The sequence below is a fragment of the Osmia bicornis genome, chromosome 14, assembly GCF_907164935.1.
Source record: "Osmia bicornis bicornis chromosome 14, iOsmBic2.1, whole genome shotgun sequence".
NCBI lineage: Eukaryota > Metazoa > Arthropoda > Insecta > Hymenoptera > Megachilidae > Osmia > Osmia bicornis.
The window spans coordinates 54,436-72,584 of NC_060229.1; the positions used below are offsets into that span (position 1 = coordinate 54,436).

The 18,149-nt window shown below is 40.0% G+C and overlaps 2 protein-coding genes across 3 annotated transcripts; both read left to right on the plus strand.

Annotated features, from left to right (window-relative positions):
* Positions 1-73: 73 nt before the first annotated feature.
* Positions 74-12,568, plus strand: LOC114880484. The gene is made up of 3 exons (XM_046288589.1): positions 74-1,755; positions 8,691-8,854; positions 10,100-12,568. The coding sequence occupies exons 1-3, from the start codon at positions 156-158 to the stop codon at positions 10,340-10,342; spliced, it is 2,007 nt and encodes a 668-aa protein (XP_046144545.1). The 5' UTR covers positions 74-155; the 3' UTR covers positions 10,343-12,568.
* Positions 12,569-14,869: 2,301 nt separating this feature from the next.
* LOC114880485 (caspase-1-like) lies at positions 14,870-17,302 on the plus strand. 2 transcript variants are annotated; one of them, XM_046288760.1, is made up of 7 exons: positions 14,870-15,369; positions 15,470-15,705; positions 15,792-16,074; positions 16,153-16,412; positions 16,525-16,789; positions 16,891-17,015; positions 17,133-17,302. In XM_046288760.1, the coding sequence occupies exons 1-6, from the start codon at positions 15,232-15,234 to the stop codon at positions 17,008-17,010; spliced, it is 1,302 nt and encodes a 433-aa protein (XP_046144716.1). In that variant the 5' UTR covers positions 14,870-15,231; the 3' UTR covers positions 17,011-17,015; positions 17,133-17,302. The 2 variants fall into 2 exon arrangements, with proteins under 2 accessions (XP_046144716.1, XP_046144715.1); XM_046288759.1 differs by having other exon boundaries at positions 14,870-15,067; positions 15,195-15,369; positions 16,891-17,136.
* The last annotated feature ends 847 nt before the right edge of the window (positions 17,303-18,149 follow it).

The following is an 18,149-nucleotide window of genomic DNA, read 5'->3' on the forward strand; positions in this document are numbered from 1 at the left end:
AATTGAATTTGACGCGGTCAGTGAACAGAACTGGTCCAAGTTTCAAGTGGTATTACGGTAGTTGCGTTTGAAATTTGGTGGTGCTTGTAAGAGAAACTGGTAACCAGTAAGCAGGTATGCGCTAACGATCGATCTTCGACTTAGCGAGCCCAGGTATGCATTATAACGCGTCAAGCATTTCGGAGGACTCGTATTTACGGCATAGACAGCAAGAATATCAGCAACGACATCGAACAGCTGGTGAACATACTGTTTACGTGTACGGTGTTCGACAAAAGACTCGTGGTCGTAGTTGTTCGCCAAGATTGGATCAAGTGGAATCGTCGAGCAACATCACCGCTGCTGCCGCCGCCATCGCGATCGGGAATAGAAGCGAAACGGTCCGTTTGCTAGAAAACGGATCTCCGTCGGAGGTTGAAGAGGAATCGCGAATGTCGAGATATCGCGAGGAGTTTGATGCGAAACGATCCTCCTTTTCGAAGCAGGACCAGGATTCGTTGAATTTTCTCCGAGATCCGGAAAATGGAAGCGTAACGTGTTTCACCGAGGAAATGGTGTCTGCGGTTGCGAGCCATTACAGAGATGCGGATCATTCGCCTGATAGAACTTCCCCGCACGAGTATACCATTCATACGACTGACAAACGTCATAATTCTCTTGGAAAAACGTCTTTCTGTATCGACGCGCTTCTCGGTCGCGCTACCGGCAAGCAGGAGAACCACGATTACGATCGATCGGAACGTAGTCAAAGATTATTGTTTGAAACTCGAAATTCTATCGTGGACGGAAGCAACCCTTGTTTAGCTAATTGTTTGCTCCGTACTCGTGAACAAGAGACCTCTTGTACTCACGGAGTTGCGAGTGGAACGGGAACGGGAACGGGAACGGCAAGAGGAATCGGTACTGGAACCGAAGTTGCTACTGGAACTGGAAGTGTGACTGTTACTGGGTCCGGAACGGGAGCTGAAACTGCAGCCGGAATCGGAATTGGAATTGGCATCGAAATTGGAAATGGAAATGGAAGTGGAAACGGGAATGGGAATGGTACTGGGATCGCAATCCTGGGAACGGATGAACAAAGAACATCGTCTACTTTGGGAAGTATTTTGAATCCAATATTTGACAAGCCTGTTCAACACGGTTCGAATTCGCCAAAGTTAAGTGTTATCCGCGAGGACGGCGACCGATCTATACGCGAGATTTGTTTGTCCGACACTCGTGCAGAATCCGTCGAGGCAACGACACTATCGATTCAACGCGGTAAAGCGATATTCAAAGGAAGCGAAGAGAGTGGAGGATTTCGAATCGATCGGTTAGAAAACATTGAGGATGATGCTTCGATCGAAGTTGATCCAACGAGAACCGGAAGTGCTAGCTCCGGAAGTAACGCGAGCCGTAGCCCCGTCTCGAGTCCCCCAATTTCCCCGGGGTCAGAGGAACCTAGCAATAATAGCGTTCCCGGTAATCCGAATTTACCAAGCGGTCACTACGGTGCACTAGCTGGTGGTACCGCTGTAGCTCGTCAAAATCAAACTCTTCTCTTACATCCGACCGGCCCTCTTATTCACCCCGGAGGATTATATTACCATCCTGCGAGTGGTAGCGCGTTTCATTCTATACACAAGGAAACTCAACCCGTTGGACACTCGCAAACTGCTGGACCTCATCCTCAACAGCATCATATTCATCCGCTTCAACTCGAGTGGTTAGCCAGAACTGGAATGTTGTATCCCAGGTTACCTGCAGACTTAGCCGGTGAGTTTTCATCGATATCTACCTATTATACGATTAACTAATCATTCCTTTGCCGATTCTCTTACTCAAAGTTGTTACTTCGTTTCACTATACATTTACTTGATACATTTCCTCTTTTTGAAATGATACCTATTGCAAAAGTTCCTTCACCAACGTGTCGTCGCTTCAAATCGATGGATTTTAAATACCCAATTTCTTTATCGTCGCTCGAAAATTAAGTAGCTACATAGGTACCTACTATTAAGTGAATCTTCTTTCGCCTTTTTTATTTCTTATCGATTACTTCTCTCTCTTTTTTTCCCATGCTATACATAGATATTGTACGTAAAATACATAGGACATATGTATGTACAGGTAGGTATATGAATGTGTTCTATCAGTCCTTTTGCAGACCTTTTCGATAAATAGTAGGTACTCACCCCATTTGGTTTCAGATAAAAGATTTAATGTGTTAGCAATTCAAAAGCAGTTGGATGAAGTAATCTAGAGTGTACGATAACCAATGTGGTTTAGGCCGATAATGATTCTCCTTGACAAAAAATTCGATTAGGTCGATTCGACTGCGTTCGAATGGAACGATATCTTGAAAAATGTATACTCAAGATACGTCACCGGTCGTATAGTTAATCATTTCTGAGCTTCTGACTGCGTTTTACGTATTGCTATCTAACATGATGATTTTAGCTGTCTCTTTTTGAATAGCAAAGCCATCCAAATAAAGGGCATGTTCTTTAATTTTACCGTAAAACAAGAACAATGTGGTTAATGTAGGTGGACAGATTGCTCGTACGGCACGGTAGATAGTCTGTGTTTACATGCCTAATGTAATGCTTTACCACGACTACGCATTACTATAGGTACCCATAAGTATACGTATTATATACATATACGTACAGGTAGATAGATCACAGGTAGTACATCTATATAAGATATTGATCGTATATTCACATTTTCATGTTAGTTGTTATACGATAACATTACATACCTATATAGAAATCTTTCAACACGAGTTTCTTAAATTAGTTAGATACTTCCAACTATGTACCAACAAATAGGTATTCGATTGTAAGATTTCGCATCTTGAAAAGAACGTAGAATAAAATTGCTTTTAATCGAAAAAAGTGTGACTGTATTAAAAAACAAGCTGTAACGTGAGATAAAATTTTCAAAGAAAAACCGAAATAATTAGCTAAAGAATTGCCGAAAATAGAGAATGAAAGGGACCATGTGCCCGTTACTGCGGTAAATTTCATGCTTAGAGGAGGAAAAATGAAAAAGAAACGTGGCCGCGTTGTCTAGCTAATCAGTCGAGAGCTTTTATCGAACAAATTGGTCAGTGAACGTAGCGAGCCCGGTTTGCCGAGATGAACCGAATTCGAATAAATGGGAACGAAGATGCAGGAGAGAGAGATAGAGAAGGGAGCGAGGAGGCGACGATGGGGGGGAGGAGGATCGCTAGAGAACACAGGGATGGCGGCGAGTAAACGTACTGTGCGGGTGTATATGAGAGAGAAGGGTAAGGGGAGGTCGCAGAAAGGAGTGAGAAGAGAAAGAGAGAGAGGGTTGTCGAGGGGTTGGAGTTGGGGGTGGAGAAATGAGAGCGGGGATGGGGTACTCGGAGCAGAGTGCGGGGTACTTTCTGTCAGATGATCCTGATTGGTAGTTGCCGAGCAATCCAACGTCGACGAAAAAGGCGAAAACCCGATAGCGTAAAACGAGCAACGAGTACAAAAAAGCGCTCTCGCGGAATAAAATAAAACGATCGCGTTTAGCCCCACCTGAAGCAGCCGTTATCGCGTCGACGGGAAACACGGACACGACTTGTTAAAAAAATCGTTGGATGGAAGTGCTGTCCCGTTCGGTCCTTTTCTCTCTCTCTCTCTCTCTCTCTCTCTCTCTCTCTCTCTCTCCTTCATCGCGTTTCTCTTTTCTTCCTCCGTCTCTTATACCATTGCATTCTCGTATACTTTCGATGGATGTGTAAATAACGATGAGTGCACGACTCATCGGCTTGGTACTGCGACACGATAGAAAGGTACGGGGTAAAGGTAGGAGACGCAAGCTTTTATTTGTGGAATATTTGTCGGGCGTTATATACCAGAGCGCCAACACCATGTTTCATCTATTTTGAGTCGAATATTGAAATTTAACTAGTGCGATGCGGAAGAATGGGAAGGAGAGGAGGGTGCACTGGTATCGTGGCCACGAGTATTTCGCGATCTTCTGTCCCCGATACATCCCCGAATGTCGATATCTCTGCCTCGTGTACATACACTGAAAACTGTACCTCGTACGCTCTCGTGTGTCTAGCCGCATGCCCGATACCAGTTTACCTTCGGATTAATCGAAATCGACCGAAACACGATGTTTCATCTCTTCTGTATTTACGTGATATCGATGCGTGTAGTCGAAGCAAAATATAATATTTTTTGCAGGTAATGTCTCTTTCATTTGCGCCGCCATGCCATGCCGTAGATACTCATTGTCAGCTTTGCCCGCTGGTATTTCGGCGTGTATTAATCGTAAGTGGCGTCTGGTCTATTTAACGATAAGTCGAAATATTAGTTTGCAAAATTACCGATAGGTAAAAGAGGAAAAACAAGAAAAAGAAAACACTTGATATATCGCTTTATGCCATCTAACTTTTGTAAAATTTTTCATCGCTTTCTTTTTACCTTCTCTATTTATGCTTTTTATAATATATCGTTCTACGTCATCTTATCCGTATGATTTATCATTGCTTTAAAATTTATTTTTCAATGTTATATATATATATATATATATACATACATACTGTGCCTTTACGTTCCCTCTTTCGCCAAGAATCGGTTAGGTTCTACAAAATGCGAAGGAAAAACAATGGCGGAAGATGTCGAAGAGATGGTAGGAGGTCTGCCAACAAAAGGGGATGATACCCGAGAGATGAAGCACGCGAAGGGTTGGTGGATGATTTAATTAGTTAATTGTGCGTCATTCATCCGTCTATTCATCCCCTTCGCCCTTCTCTCGACGAGATAGCATAACGCCGACGCAGACGTTTCACAGTTACCATGGAAACTCCGCGGACTTATATAGACCGTTCTAACAGCTAATTTCACCCGACTTTGAAATGATTCAAAAACGTAAATAGATTCTATTTCTTTGCCGAGCTTTTTCTTTTCTAATCCAATACCAAGTATAATCGTGTGCCTATGTATCTATACATATAATATGTATTTGTTAAATGTTATCCAGAAACTTTTAAAGAGAATTATAGAAACGGTGTTTCAACGGTATCCACGTATTTCGGTAAGGATAAGTATGCCTTTGAAAAGTAATATATATGTGTATGGAAGAAAATTGGCAGATGCGTATATAAAGAGTAGGTACGTATGTATACAGGACCGTTGGTAGGTAAATACGTGAAAGTTGGTGGTCGTCACCACGTCGCGGCGCGGCGCGGCACGGCGTCGCGTCGCGTTGCGTTGCGCCATGCCGCATCCGTCTACCTATCTATAGGCATATAGCCAGTAATGGTGTTTCTGAATTAGCTGTCAGCTAGTTTGGCCGGCCGCAAGCAAACAGATCTTGGTTACCCGATGTGTAACGTTCCACGTTCGCCCAAACCAATCCTATATCTCTATGATCTGGTCTGATCGTGTCGTAACCATGAGCGCGTGCACACATCGTGTGGTGGCACGACTTTGTGGATACTTGCACGTGTCATACCAAATACTAAATGCAATTTTATTGATAGGTATACGGCTTACCGCGCATAACACGCCGATAGAAATGTGTGTGCATGGACTTGAAAACCAATTAAATTTCAAACATGTATGTTTTTTCTTAGAATACCTATCTACTCTTACTTACTTACGTGAAAAAAGAAAAGGAAGATAAATAGAATATGGTATTTGTGTATAATTGTGAGGACAATAAAAGGAAAAAGTGCGTAACAATTCCAGTTAACAGTCCGATGATAAAAGTAGATGGTAACGTTTTGAATGTTTATGGCGTGATTTGTGGTGAGTTCACGAGGCGAGTTTCAAATTAAATCCAACCATTTCGAGTAGGAAAAATAATCCCTGAGAAAAGTTTGCCAACTTTTTCCTCCTCGGTGCATTATACCTATATATGTATGTATAATAAGTAAGTACACTGTATCTAGTCTTGCCACCGACTTTCACGGAACTCTGACTGTAACGCGAAGGAAACTGGAGTCGATGACGTCTCAAGATCGCGAGTGCAAAGTATGGAACGTATGGTGTAAAGTGTGGAGTATAGACTGGGCAAGTGTAGAGTATAGAGTAGAGCGTAAAACGTTTGGGAGACGGTAGGTACCGACTAGATACGTTACCCTCGCCTGTCTTCCTTCACCTCCTGTACGAGGGATTCGGTTTTCGGGGGCGGGTCGTATTGGGAACTCGGGGGCTGCAGGCGGAGCTTCTACCGCTCTGCGAGGCAAAGAGAGGGAGAAAGATCTCGCGCGCGCACACACGATTGCTCACCGTCACCACCCATCGACGGAAGTTGAGAAGAACCAGCAGAAGGAGAATAAGAATGTGGATGGTATCGAGGATATCGAGCCTATGCGATTCCTATAGGTAGTTAAGTACTTACTTGCAACAAAGTGTGTCGGGAAATGAAGAAAAAAGGAAAGACCGTGAAAAGAAACTAGAGTAAGAGTAAGGGAGGCAAAATCGGCATAAGAATAAATCGTTACAAAATTTCCTGCAACGGATAGACTACCGTAAAAATTGAGCAGTTTTTCTAGACAAGAACGTGTTTTATTTTACGAACATTATGAGTCCGGTAATGAATCTGATTAAGATAACAGGACAATAGAAAAGCGAAGAGTGGTAAAAGAAAAGGAGTGGGGGCAAATAGGGAGAGTGGAGAGAGGAGAGAGAAGAAAGGAGAAAGGAGAAAAGAGAAAAGAGAGTAGCGTTAAGTAGAGATAATGGCTGGTGTTTACCGGCACGGTGAACAGCATGATTTAAGGGTGACCTGGCGTGAAGCGGCTAATAGGACCCCAAATAAATTAAATTATCATGATAAAAGTGTAGCGGGGTGAAAACGACGTTAACCTGAACGGCACCCTACCGGTTTAGTCTGTACAGAGGAGTACGAAAATGGTGATTGTCCACTCGATGGTGGGCCGCCCTTCTTGTTTACCGACATCTGTCATAACTCGCACCATTTCACCCTACGATCTTTTCGTTAGTATAGTTTATGTAACTTCTAACCATCGTTCACGCTTTTATTCCATTTTTTTCATTTTTTTCATTTTTTTTTTTCCATTCGATTTAAATGTTACGGATTATACGAGACGATATTACAATGAAAAAATAAAACTGATCGAATTATCGAGTGATTGTCAAAAGTGAAACTTTTCACAATCTTGTAATGCCGCGTCTCACCACTATTCCGAGCTGCGGAATGGAATTTTAAAGGGAATTTTGATCACGCGACGATGCATCAAATTTGACAAATGCATTAAATCGTACAAAGAAATGGAAGCAATGATTGAAGTAGCTAATAATTGTCAGAAAACGGCTCTGGTCAAAAGGGGGAATTGAGCGAACGGAGCATATGTGCACAGCGGGTGGCAAACCGCCCTTTAAAGGGACGATTAATATCTATGTACCTACTTACGTATCACGTAAATAACCAAAGCAAAACTGTCAGCTAGCTATCTGTTTGCAGAAATACTAAAGATCGCAAACGAAAGCTTTCGTAAAAAAAGAATAATGTTCTTTCGAACGACAGGAAATAGCTTAGTCGTATAATTATAATAGTTTGCTAATTGTGAGATGCGACGCATCAACGTGTATCCTGGCTTTGCTCTCCCTAAGGTAGATAGAAAAATGAAATACACCCTCGGTGTCGCGAACGTTTGAGCCGTAAGCGGCTGATTAACAGCGACATAATGGTATCGCACGTTTCAGATTAATCTGAGTGTACGCGCGACTAAACATTGCCATGTGTACAAACATTGACAGCCGGTCACGCACTTGCTAGTTAGCGTCGAGGGGTGGATCGTCAGCTAGAAGCAAGCGATAGAAAAAATACGTGATGGTGAACCACATCGTGAACTTTACCTTACTTTACTTTGCTTTCAATTTTTCTTCCTTTCTACTGTAGCTATCTATCTATCTATCTATCTATCTATCTATCTGTCTGTCTGTCTATCTATTTACTATATCTACATATCTGTATGTATTTATTATCATACATATTAACGATGAGAGTTTGTGCCAATTAATACTTAATTAATTCTGGTAAACAAGGATAACGAGAAATACAGCATTTTCGCTTCCAGTCGATGAAAAGATGAAGGAAGCACATGTTTTAGCAGAAGTGCAGCTGATTTAGCTGTAAATCAGACACAAGCATTGTAAGGGATTTTCTGAAATTTTTATACGGATTCGAGCATTTCATCGTATCGTAGCCTTATTGATTTTATGAAGGAAAGAGATTAAACTGTGTCTTGATTTACGCGCGTGGAATCGTCGTAGTGGAAAGAGATTCGAGCCTGGCCAAAAGTCGTTCATAGGGCTAATCGTTGGGGCGGTCACCCTACTTTTCCGTCCCTGTTTCCAACCCCAAATCATACCATCGCAACCCATAGGGGTTTATACTTGCGATAATTGCATTAGCATTCGATGATTTTTATTAGTATCCGTTCCCCGATTGGTATTAATACGAGGCAATGAGATTATCGATGGCGTGTAACGGTAACGATCGCGTACCTATCTCCCTTCTCCCTTCTTTATTCCTTAATTTTGTTCATTTTGTTCATTCCGAAAAAAGGTCGCGTTCTTTCTTCTCCGAGCAAAGAATTTTTATTCGTTTCTTTTCGTGAGTATGTACATAATTAAGAACTCGATACTTGTTAATTCCTTTGCAATAGCTACATACTAATGATATGTGTTTTGATACATTTGCCCGTATAGGATGCGCGGCTCAACACGCTCTCCTTGGAAAAACTAGAAGGCCAAGAACCGCTTTTACGTCGCAACAACTTCTTGAATTAGAAAAACAATTTAGACAGAACAAGTATCTTAGCAGACCAAAGAGATTCGAAGTGGCCACCTCGTTAATGCTTACGGAGACCCAGGTAAGAGTTTTGTTTAGTATAATATTTTCGATTTTATCTTCTTTGCGTCTTTATTTGCGAAAAGGTTACAATTGTAAAGATAGATGCAAGTACTTACAAATAATGTAGGTATTACAGAGTGGTAAAATCTCGTTTTCCAAAAGGAAGAAACTTCTTGCTGCGAGATTAAGTGGTCACACATGTTGAAGAGAAACTAGGAACTGAGAAAGAGGGAGTAAAGCCTCTAGAGTCTAGAGAAATCGGTGAAATAATCCAGCACCCTTCTCTCTTGTCGCGTCGCGTCGCGTCGCGTCTCGTGTCGAGATGAATCTGAACGAACGAATCTCTCATGTAGTATGTACCTAGTTCAACAACTTAAACATAACTTTGAGCTTACGTATTCTGACAGATCGCTTGGCAAATAGTAACAAAAGTCTGAGTTATGGCAGACTGAGTCCCTGATTTGTTTCGATATTTTTTTTACCGATCCTTTTTCAAACTGTTGTCTTTTGAATATTCGAGTAGTGTGCACCATGCACTATCGCCTTTTCTCTCACGGCCTACATAATGCCCATCTATGTACATACATATATGTATGTAGGTAATAATATTAATTGAACATTCGCGTTCGAATAGCAGAGATTTCAGGTTCTGTAGTTTGTATACCACGCCAGCGATTGAAAAATTATTTTCGAGCTTTCTTTTTTCTTACAACTCAACTCTTAACTTTCATCTCCTCCTGCTCTTTTTTCTGTATTTTAGTGATTTCGTATTCTGGTATTCTAACACGTGCCTATTACCACGAAAAGAAAGCACAGTTCCCTCGAAGGGTGAAAATGTACTAGGGCTGAAAACGAAGCGGGTTGGTTCGAGCGCATGATATGTTGTCTGAAAGATTTACATCGTTTTCTCACGGAGTTGGGGAAGAAAATATCGAGTTTTGACATTCGTGCTAACTCGAAGAATTGCCTAACACTCTAACGCTATAAATCACAATCCTTTGAACAGTTAGAACTTTCGTTCATTTATCTAACAGTTAAAATTCATTTTATCGTTTTCGTATCGTTTCACTTCCTTTGTTTCTTTGTTTATTATACATAAATACATATACATATGTATGTAGATATACCTATTCTACTTTCTCGAAATTTTCTATTTTCTTTTTCTTCTTACAATTAGATCTGTCTGTCTTCTTGAATACCTAAGTACTAATTATTTGTATCCGCGGCACTGATAAATATAATAAGTAGGTATGTTTGAATTCAGGTAAAGATCTGGTTTCAAAATCGACGGATGAAATGGAAAAGGAGTAAAAAAGCGCAACAAGAGGCACGGGCAAACAACAAGATGGAAGACGGTGGAAACGTACGAAGCACCGAGAAGGAAGCTGGAAGCGATCCGAATCCAAACTCACCGAGTTCGCAGGACGATGGTAAAGGAACGTTGCAAGAAACACAAAGAAGTACGAACGAACTTCAAGAACCTCTTTATCGGCCTTACGTGGTATAAAACTCTGACCAAAGTAGCTGTCGTAGCAGTGTGCCAAACACAAGAACTAACAATAATGTAAGTTGTTATTGCGCGTACTCCTGTACCAGTGGCTATTTTCTATGGTACATTCGACCGCTTTCGGAAATGAGTTTTAATACGACTACATATTACCATGCGCAGACTGGATAAAGGATAACGTACGAAAGAAAAATATATGCGTCATTCATTTGCGTGTCGTTTAGGGTTTCAAAATGAAAAGAAACGAAACGAAATCAGAGTACATGTACATACATACTTACAATATACCTATGCCGATGTAAGTAAATTACATAAGAAATGCGATTTATAATTTACATGGAACACTTGTATGGAAATGCAGGGAACAGTAAGATCAACAGCGACAAGTACACATGTACCTCTATGTACTTGAATGTAAGTATACGATCGCAGGAAATTAATCGAATACCCTTCGGTTCAATTGTTTCTTGAACCATTTTAAAAACTGAACTAACTATTAGTTGACAAACTGAATCCTACCTACCGAATACGTATGTAAATGTGTTTTTATTCTGTACCGTGACAACGCGATTACCTGATTAACGAAAAACCGAACGAATGAGAAATAAATTGTATGTATACGAGTAACGATTGACGATTGACGATTGACGATTGACGATTGACGAGTGACGAGTGACGAGTGACGAGTGACGAGTGACGAGTGATAAGTGACGAGTCCCAAAACCCAAGTCCCAAGTCCCCAGTCCCGAGTTCCTAGTCCCAGAATTGTACAGAAACTAACAAAATGCAAAGAGTACGCGCATTAAAGGTTTCATCTTCACGATTGTAACTTTGTTCCAACGTTGCTCTAGATTTACATGAATCGATCACACGCACCTATTTATGATAAATGATATAACTGTACATAATATTCATATACGTGTAGGATAGAGAGTGCGATGCGAAAGAAACGTCTCATGTTATGCCGCAACAAGTTCCTAAAATAAATAATGAATATCGAAGCAGAAGAAGCATTTCTTTCTGTTTACTCCTTTTCGATTTGAAACGTCGTTAGAACGTTGTTAAAAGCATGAACGAGCCAAACTGAAATAGGCCTAATTATTGTAGCTACAGATTGTCTGGTTACGTAAGTAGTAAACTAGGCGTTTACTTTCTTGCCGAATTTTTACTTTTCATGATACCTATTCGATCGCGACACGATTCTATCTACCACTTTCTCGCCAGTCACCGCACGCGCAAGCGACCGACAGATCATCAGTATTTATGATATGCTAATTCCCCGTTACAAATTCTCCGATGTTTCGCGGATGACTGCTTCTACTAGCTGTAGCCAAAAGCCGAAACCCGGCCAGGCCGCTTCGAAAGAAAATCGTCAATGAAGAAATGGTGGAAAAGAAAAGAAGAAAAATTGCACGATTCGACGAGATCGGATTGGATCGGTAGCGTTGCGTTACATAGCTACCGTGTTTTCTCCAATCTCAAGAAAGCATACTCGCTGTGTTGATTCAGCGATTAAATTAATTTGAATTTAACTATGTTTTTTAGCGGTATACCACGAGACATTAACGGTACAACAGTGAAAACGTGAAAAAGATTAACAGTACGTTTCCTTTGAAGAAGCTACAATCGCCGCATGCGGCGTGATTTCTTCTTATTTTCTTATTTCTATACGACATTGAACAACAACTATCTTTTTTTTCTAAATAATTAAGTAGGTATACGAGATATCTCTCTATCGTACATTATTTGTTCGCTTTTTGTTCTTTCTTTTGTTTCTGATTTTAAATGATTTCTGGTTGCCGTTGTTTGGATAGACAATCAACATTCTACTAACGATAAACGCCTTTGAATAGAAAGTCAACGAATTCTGGAAAATCCATGCTAGTTTACCAGCCCTGTTGTTATTTATATAATTATACGGTTTCGTATTAACAGATCCGATCACGTTAGAACGCGCAGACGATGGAAATCTTGATTCCTCCGAGTCGAGGAATAGGATGGTCGCACGGGGCGTTTCGCGAGACTAACTAGAGGGTGGCGCAAGAGTAGAGAGCGTGCAGACGAGCACAGAGGCGGGGCACTCATGTTTATATGCATTGTATTGCTAAAACCCTTTTAACCGAATTACATTTAGCGATTCTAGTGCCGTTTTCCCAGCTCTCCTTCCCCAAGTCTGCCACTGGCCGTCGCCACCCCTCGCGGCGCGTCGCGTCGCGTCGCGTCGCGTCGCGTCGCGTCGTGTCGCCTCGCTTCCACCCTCTCGATCCCACTCGATCCTTTTCTATCTACCACGATATCCCTCGTCATCCCCTCGCCTCGGTAACCATACTAGGCTACCCCTAGCGCGCTTTTCACTCTCAACTCCCAACCTTCGATTCACGATTTCTGTCCTTCTTCTCGGTGTGTGTCGCGTGCCCGAGCCAGAGGGACGAACACTACGCTCTTCTGCTCGAAACTCACCAACGAGCAAGCAGAGAATTGCGCTACCTCTGAATGGTAGTGGTGTGTAGTCGTAGTGGGGCTGGAAAACCGATGGAGCCAGATTCCGAGACTTGGAACGGCATCCCTGCTGAATTCTTGATTCTTTTGGTAAACAAGTGCTTAGGTGATTCACTGCTTGTTCGCTCCTATCGGCCGTCGTTTGTTTCTAGACGCCATTGCGTTCTGTGATTCTACCTCGTTTTCCGGTCTAATGGCTTTCCGAGACTAACGGAACGATAAGATTGCTCGAAAACTCTTACCCCCTATTTTTATTTATCTTCTCTATACTCGATCCCTTTCCTCACCTTCCTTACACCGTATTCCATTTACCTCCTACTCTTTCACCCTCTGCCATCCTCTATCTGCTCGAATCTTATGAATATAGGTAAGTACATACATATGTATATGTATACGTTATCGGACATCATCTACCCTTATTATATTCGGTTACTCGGTTTTTTTCTTTTTCTTTTTCTTTTTCTTTTTCTTTTTCTTTTTCTTTTTCTTTTTCTCTCGGAACAAGTGAAACAATTTTCAACAATTTCATCAATTTCAATACTACTTTCGTGCCGGTAATCGTCACCGAATAAACTAATGCTACCTTTTATTTACACACTACTTTCTTGTACCATGTTCGATGCAATAGTAAAAAAATAACGGCAGAGAATCAAAGATTCGACTTGGACTGTTTCGTTCGCGCGTCTCGTGGCGAATTCCATCATTAGCGCTAACAAGGTTGCCCTACGGCTACAAGGGGTTAGAGGACTTTACCCTTCGTTGGGTTAACCTCTAGGTATACATGCGCGCGCAAACACGTGCAGAAATGAACACGAATAGAGAGAACGTACGCGCATACACACTACCACCTACCATCTCGCTTGTAACTCGGTTCCTCCTCTGAAACAACAGGGGATAATAAGATCTAGGACAATCAACCCCAAGAACGTTGCTAAGCGAGCATCACGATGCTCGATATGTACTTACGTACTTACTATCTATTCGATGAGCATTTATAGACGCGATGTCGGTCGCACGTTATGTTCAGAACCTTCTTTGCTTCACCACAGTCCGTACGTTTGCTAATTCGTCTGTTCGTTTATTGCTTGACATTTCAACTTTTTTTTCTTTTTGTCTATCTTCTAACAAATAATAATAACTAATTAAAACGATAAAAGACACAGGCGGCAAAGAGGGAGGAAATACGCGCAATATTTAAACGTCTACAGTCTATTGTGTAGTATGCATACGGTTAAAATATTAGAGGGATAAAAATGGGAAGAGTAAACTAAAAAGATGTAAATGAACACTGAAACGGATAAAGAGAGAACGTTGTAGTGTGGAACGAGTAAATTTTACGGAGAAAGCATTGGAAGGGCTGAATTCTGGTGATACGCGAGCAGAGAGGACGATGGTAGAAAAGCGGAAGAAGCTAACCGCATCGTAATCAACGTAAAATGGCGTCAGAAACGGAGAACGCAGAAGGGGGAAGAAAGATATAAGAATTCTTTCGTTTAAAGTGTTTATGCTACTGTGAATCGTTATCTTTGACAATATGTACATATGTATATTGCCTTTTATGTACTTCTTCTATCTATGCTGTTCCTTCAAACCAATGAACAAGAAGAATTCCTTTCCCGCAACTACTCACTTAAATAATTATGATCATAAATAGTACCTCCGAATTCCTATAATTACACCTTTATGCCGAGGATCTGCTAAATCAGCCTTATCAATCAGCCTAACAAGGAGATTCCGAATAGCGAAACGCTTCTTTAATAACCAGACAACCTACGGCCATCTAGGCGGTAGGCCGTGATACTAATGAAACTAGGTAAGTACTTTTTCCGCGGTATGTAGGGTAAGTACTTATGTATATACATAAGTAAGTAAGTAAGTAAGTAAGTAAGTAAGTAAGTAAGTAAGTAAGTAAGTACTACTATTTTTCAATAGCGCTGCTGTCTTATTCTATTCTGATTCGATAATGACGTATGTGATAAGAAAATGAAGAAGGTGGGTCAGATTCCTCTTTTTCCAACTAGACGGCGCTGAGGAAGATATTACCCTTCCTATTTTGCTCAACGAATGCTATAATCCATTTTAGAAAAATCCAGTGTCCTATTTTTTTTTTATCTTTAAACATCTATTTTGTTCACTGTTCGTCTGCCCTTTTGTCAACATGGCCACTCATTCTTTGGGCGAACCATGCCCAACATATTTGGCTTGACTTGAACGGTGATCTTACGGGTATGTATGTTTTATGTACCGGTAAATCTACGTGGCTAAGGCCGTTGACCGTTGTCCAGAGCATGGAATAGGAATTTACATTGGATGAGAGAAGTCTATCTTATACCTCGTTTATGATTCTGATCAGATGAGAATAATGGATACTCTGTGTTATATATTGTAATATGAATCAGAAACATCGAGACACGATAGATTTATATTGTGAAGATATTGTACCTAGAATTAATGTGAATAAATTATGGCCAAAATTATTGGAAAACAAAGTGTTCAACAGAGACGATGTAAATATTCCCCGTTGGAAGGTAAAATTATTTGTAGTTGGTACTCGATGTGTAAATACGTTGTACAAGTAGTAGCAAATTGATCTGAACCGTTTTTCTGTGATTGAAATACATTTTTCAGAAGAGCTTTACGGACAAAGCTACCGTAAAGGACATATACTTAACTATCAAAACACGAGGACCACTAGCATTCGATCGCTTTTTGGCAAGTTTAAGACAAAGCGATCACGAGAATTTAGCAAATACTCTAGAAGGAAAGAAAATCACATTTCGGAGTATTGAAGTGGAAAGAAATGTGAATCAAGACAATAATATAAATGATAATCATGTAGAAGAAGAAGCAGCAAACGTAGAAGGGTAATATAAAAATATCTGCAGTTAACTTTACGACTTTCTCGATTGTCATATTAGACGATATAATAATATGTTTATTTTTCAAAAAGAGTGCAAGATGACTTTTTCTACAATATGCAACTGTCAGAGGTACCCTTATGTATTAGAGTACGAAAAGCTAGCAAATTTTTGGATGGACCTGAATATGAAAATGTACAGAGATATCCAATGCGAAGTAAACCTCGTGGATTAGTTTTAATAATTACAAACATTCATTTTAAACATCCGGATATAGAATCTAGAAATTCAGCTGTGCACGATGAACAGAATCTTAAAAGACTTTTTGAACAAATGGGTTTTCAAGTTATTACCCATCTTCATCTTACAGGAGAGGTAAATATTTTTATGTTTTGCAATTTTAAACAAATAACAAGTAATTTTTAACCACTATGGATAATATTTTATTTTAAGGAATTATTAGAAAAGATTAAAGAATTTTCCCAACTTAAAGAACTACGAAAAGTTGATTCTTGCTTTATATTCATCAGCAGTCATGGTAACACAAATACAGAGTATGAGGTTACAGAAATACAAGGTGTAGACTATAATCCTGACAGTAAAGAACGTAATTACAAAACTGTTTTGTGTACAGATATTTTGCATAACTTTACAGCAGAAGCTTGTCCCCATCTTGCAGGAAAACCAAAAATTTTCATCTTTCAATTGTGTAGGCAAGTATTCTAAACATACCTATTGTAATAGTGTATTTCTACTGCTATGACGGTTAGACTTTGTTTTTTTATCGTATATCAAGGTATTTGAAACTACATAGTTTTATTTTAGAGGAGACAGAAAGCAAAAATCAGTAAAAAAGCCAAGACATACTACAGATACGTGTAACATTCGTTCGTCAGACGAAATGATCAATCTTAAAATGAATGGCAAGGAAACAATGCGAAACAATGCAGACACGTTAATCGTGCATGCTACGCTTCCGGGACACGTAGCTTTTCGAGATAAAATAACTGGCAGTTGGTTTATACAAATTTTATGCGAAGTATTTATGAATTATGCGCATAAAACTCATCTTGAAGATTTGTTACACATGGTGAACAAATTACTAAAACATGTTATTACCCCCCCCCCCCCCCCCCCCCCTCGCGCCCCTTTACGTCGGTTACAACATTGATCGTTATTAATTACTTACAGGTTGATGAAAGGTTAAAGATACAAAGAACGACTAATGACGAGTGTCAAACGTTAATGGTAACATCGATAGGATTTAATAAGCACTGTTATCTCAATCCTGGTCTTTTTGAAGATACCTGATGAAAGTAATTGCAGTTAATAGAATATTTTTTTATGTATTTTTATATTCGTTTGTCACACGAATCGTCGAAGAAATCTGATGAATTTTATTCGTTGAATAAATTTGAATTGTTTTCTATAAGGTTAGACAGACTTTGGTCAAAGAAGATGATACATATTTTTACCTACATGGGTGCGAGGTAAAATAGAATGTGCATTTGAAAAAAAGATGTTTTCTAAAGTAAATAAATAATTGTGAAAGGATTCGTCTGGATTGATGTAATGTCTCTCTGATGAGATGGACCTGCGATTGCTAAAGAACAAACATATAAGATCAAAAATATTTATTCACATTTATCTAAATTATTTATTCTTATGTATTTATATATGTATTAAACTCAGGATTATTACTGCTCTCTTTTTGAATATTTGTATCTGATATGAAAATAGGAGATCAATATATTACTCAATTACTACAATTAATACTTCTATAATATTCATACCAGACTCGATCTGCTTTGGAACTGCTGTTGGTAATAACCTGGATTTGGAAGGACCCATGTACATTTTATTTTAAATGCTTACTACATACTCTGCGGGTCTTGTGGTAGTGTTCATATTCCGAAGCAGGAAGATCTTCTCTACCACATGCCTGAAGCCAGAGCTTGCATCTAAAGAACATAATGAGAGCATAATAAGAACATAAACCTAGATAAATGCAAGGAAAGAATGCTTGGATAAGAACACTTGGGGGGATCCCCCTAGGCGAACCGAGCCGCTCAACGAGGAAACCGTGTAATATGATCCGACCGTGTCGGCTGAATACAAAACATGTGTACGGACGCAGAATCGACACCTCGCTTGGATAAATACAGCATTAAATGCCCAGAATCGACACCGCGGCTGGTTTTGATTTCGATCTCTCTTGCTTTTCGCCAACTTTTAATATCAATTTTAGCAAGTAATTATAATTCAAACTATATCGTGTTTGGTATCATTTTAATCAGAAAAATTTCACCAATGCGTTAGTAAAAGTTTCAGTAAAAAAAAGTCAAAAATAAAAAAGTTTTATAGTTGAATTAGTATTAGTCACACCGACACATTTCGGCTCTTTCCTTTGATCATCGGACCTCTCTCTTTCCGCCACTGTCTGTCCCTTT

What these genes read in the sequence shown, in the direction of transcription:
- LOC114880484 (XM_046288589.1), top strand. Translation starts at nt 156, where the DNA reads ATGCATTATAACGCGTCAAGCATTTCGGAGGACTCGTATTTACGGCAT. An exon ending in GTTACCTGCAGACTTAGCCG is followed by an intron (nt 1,756 to 8,690) that starts GTGAGTTTTCAT and finishes TTGCCCGTATAG; the next exon opens with GATGCGCGGCTCAACACGCT. An exon ending in TAATGCTTACGGAGACCCAG is followed by an intron (nt 8,855 to 10,099) that starts GTAAGAGTTTTG and finishes GTTTGAATTCAG; the next exon opens with GTAAAGATCTGGTTTCAAAA.
- LOC114880485 (XM_046288760.1), top strand. Translation starts at nt 15,232, where the DNA reads ATGAATCAGAAACATCGAGACACGATAGATTTATATTGTGAAGATATT. An exon ending in GAAGCAGCAAACGTAGAAGG is followed by an intron (nt 15,706 to 15,791) that starts GTAATATAAAAA and finishes TTTTTCAAAAAG; the next exon opens with AGTGCAAGATGACTTTTTCT. An exon ending in ATCTTCATCTTACAGGAGAG is followed by an intron (nt 16,075 to 16,152) that starts GTAAATATTTTT and finishes TTTTATTTTAAG; the next exon opens with GAATTATTAGAAAAGATTAA.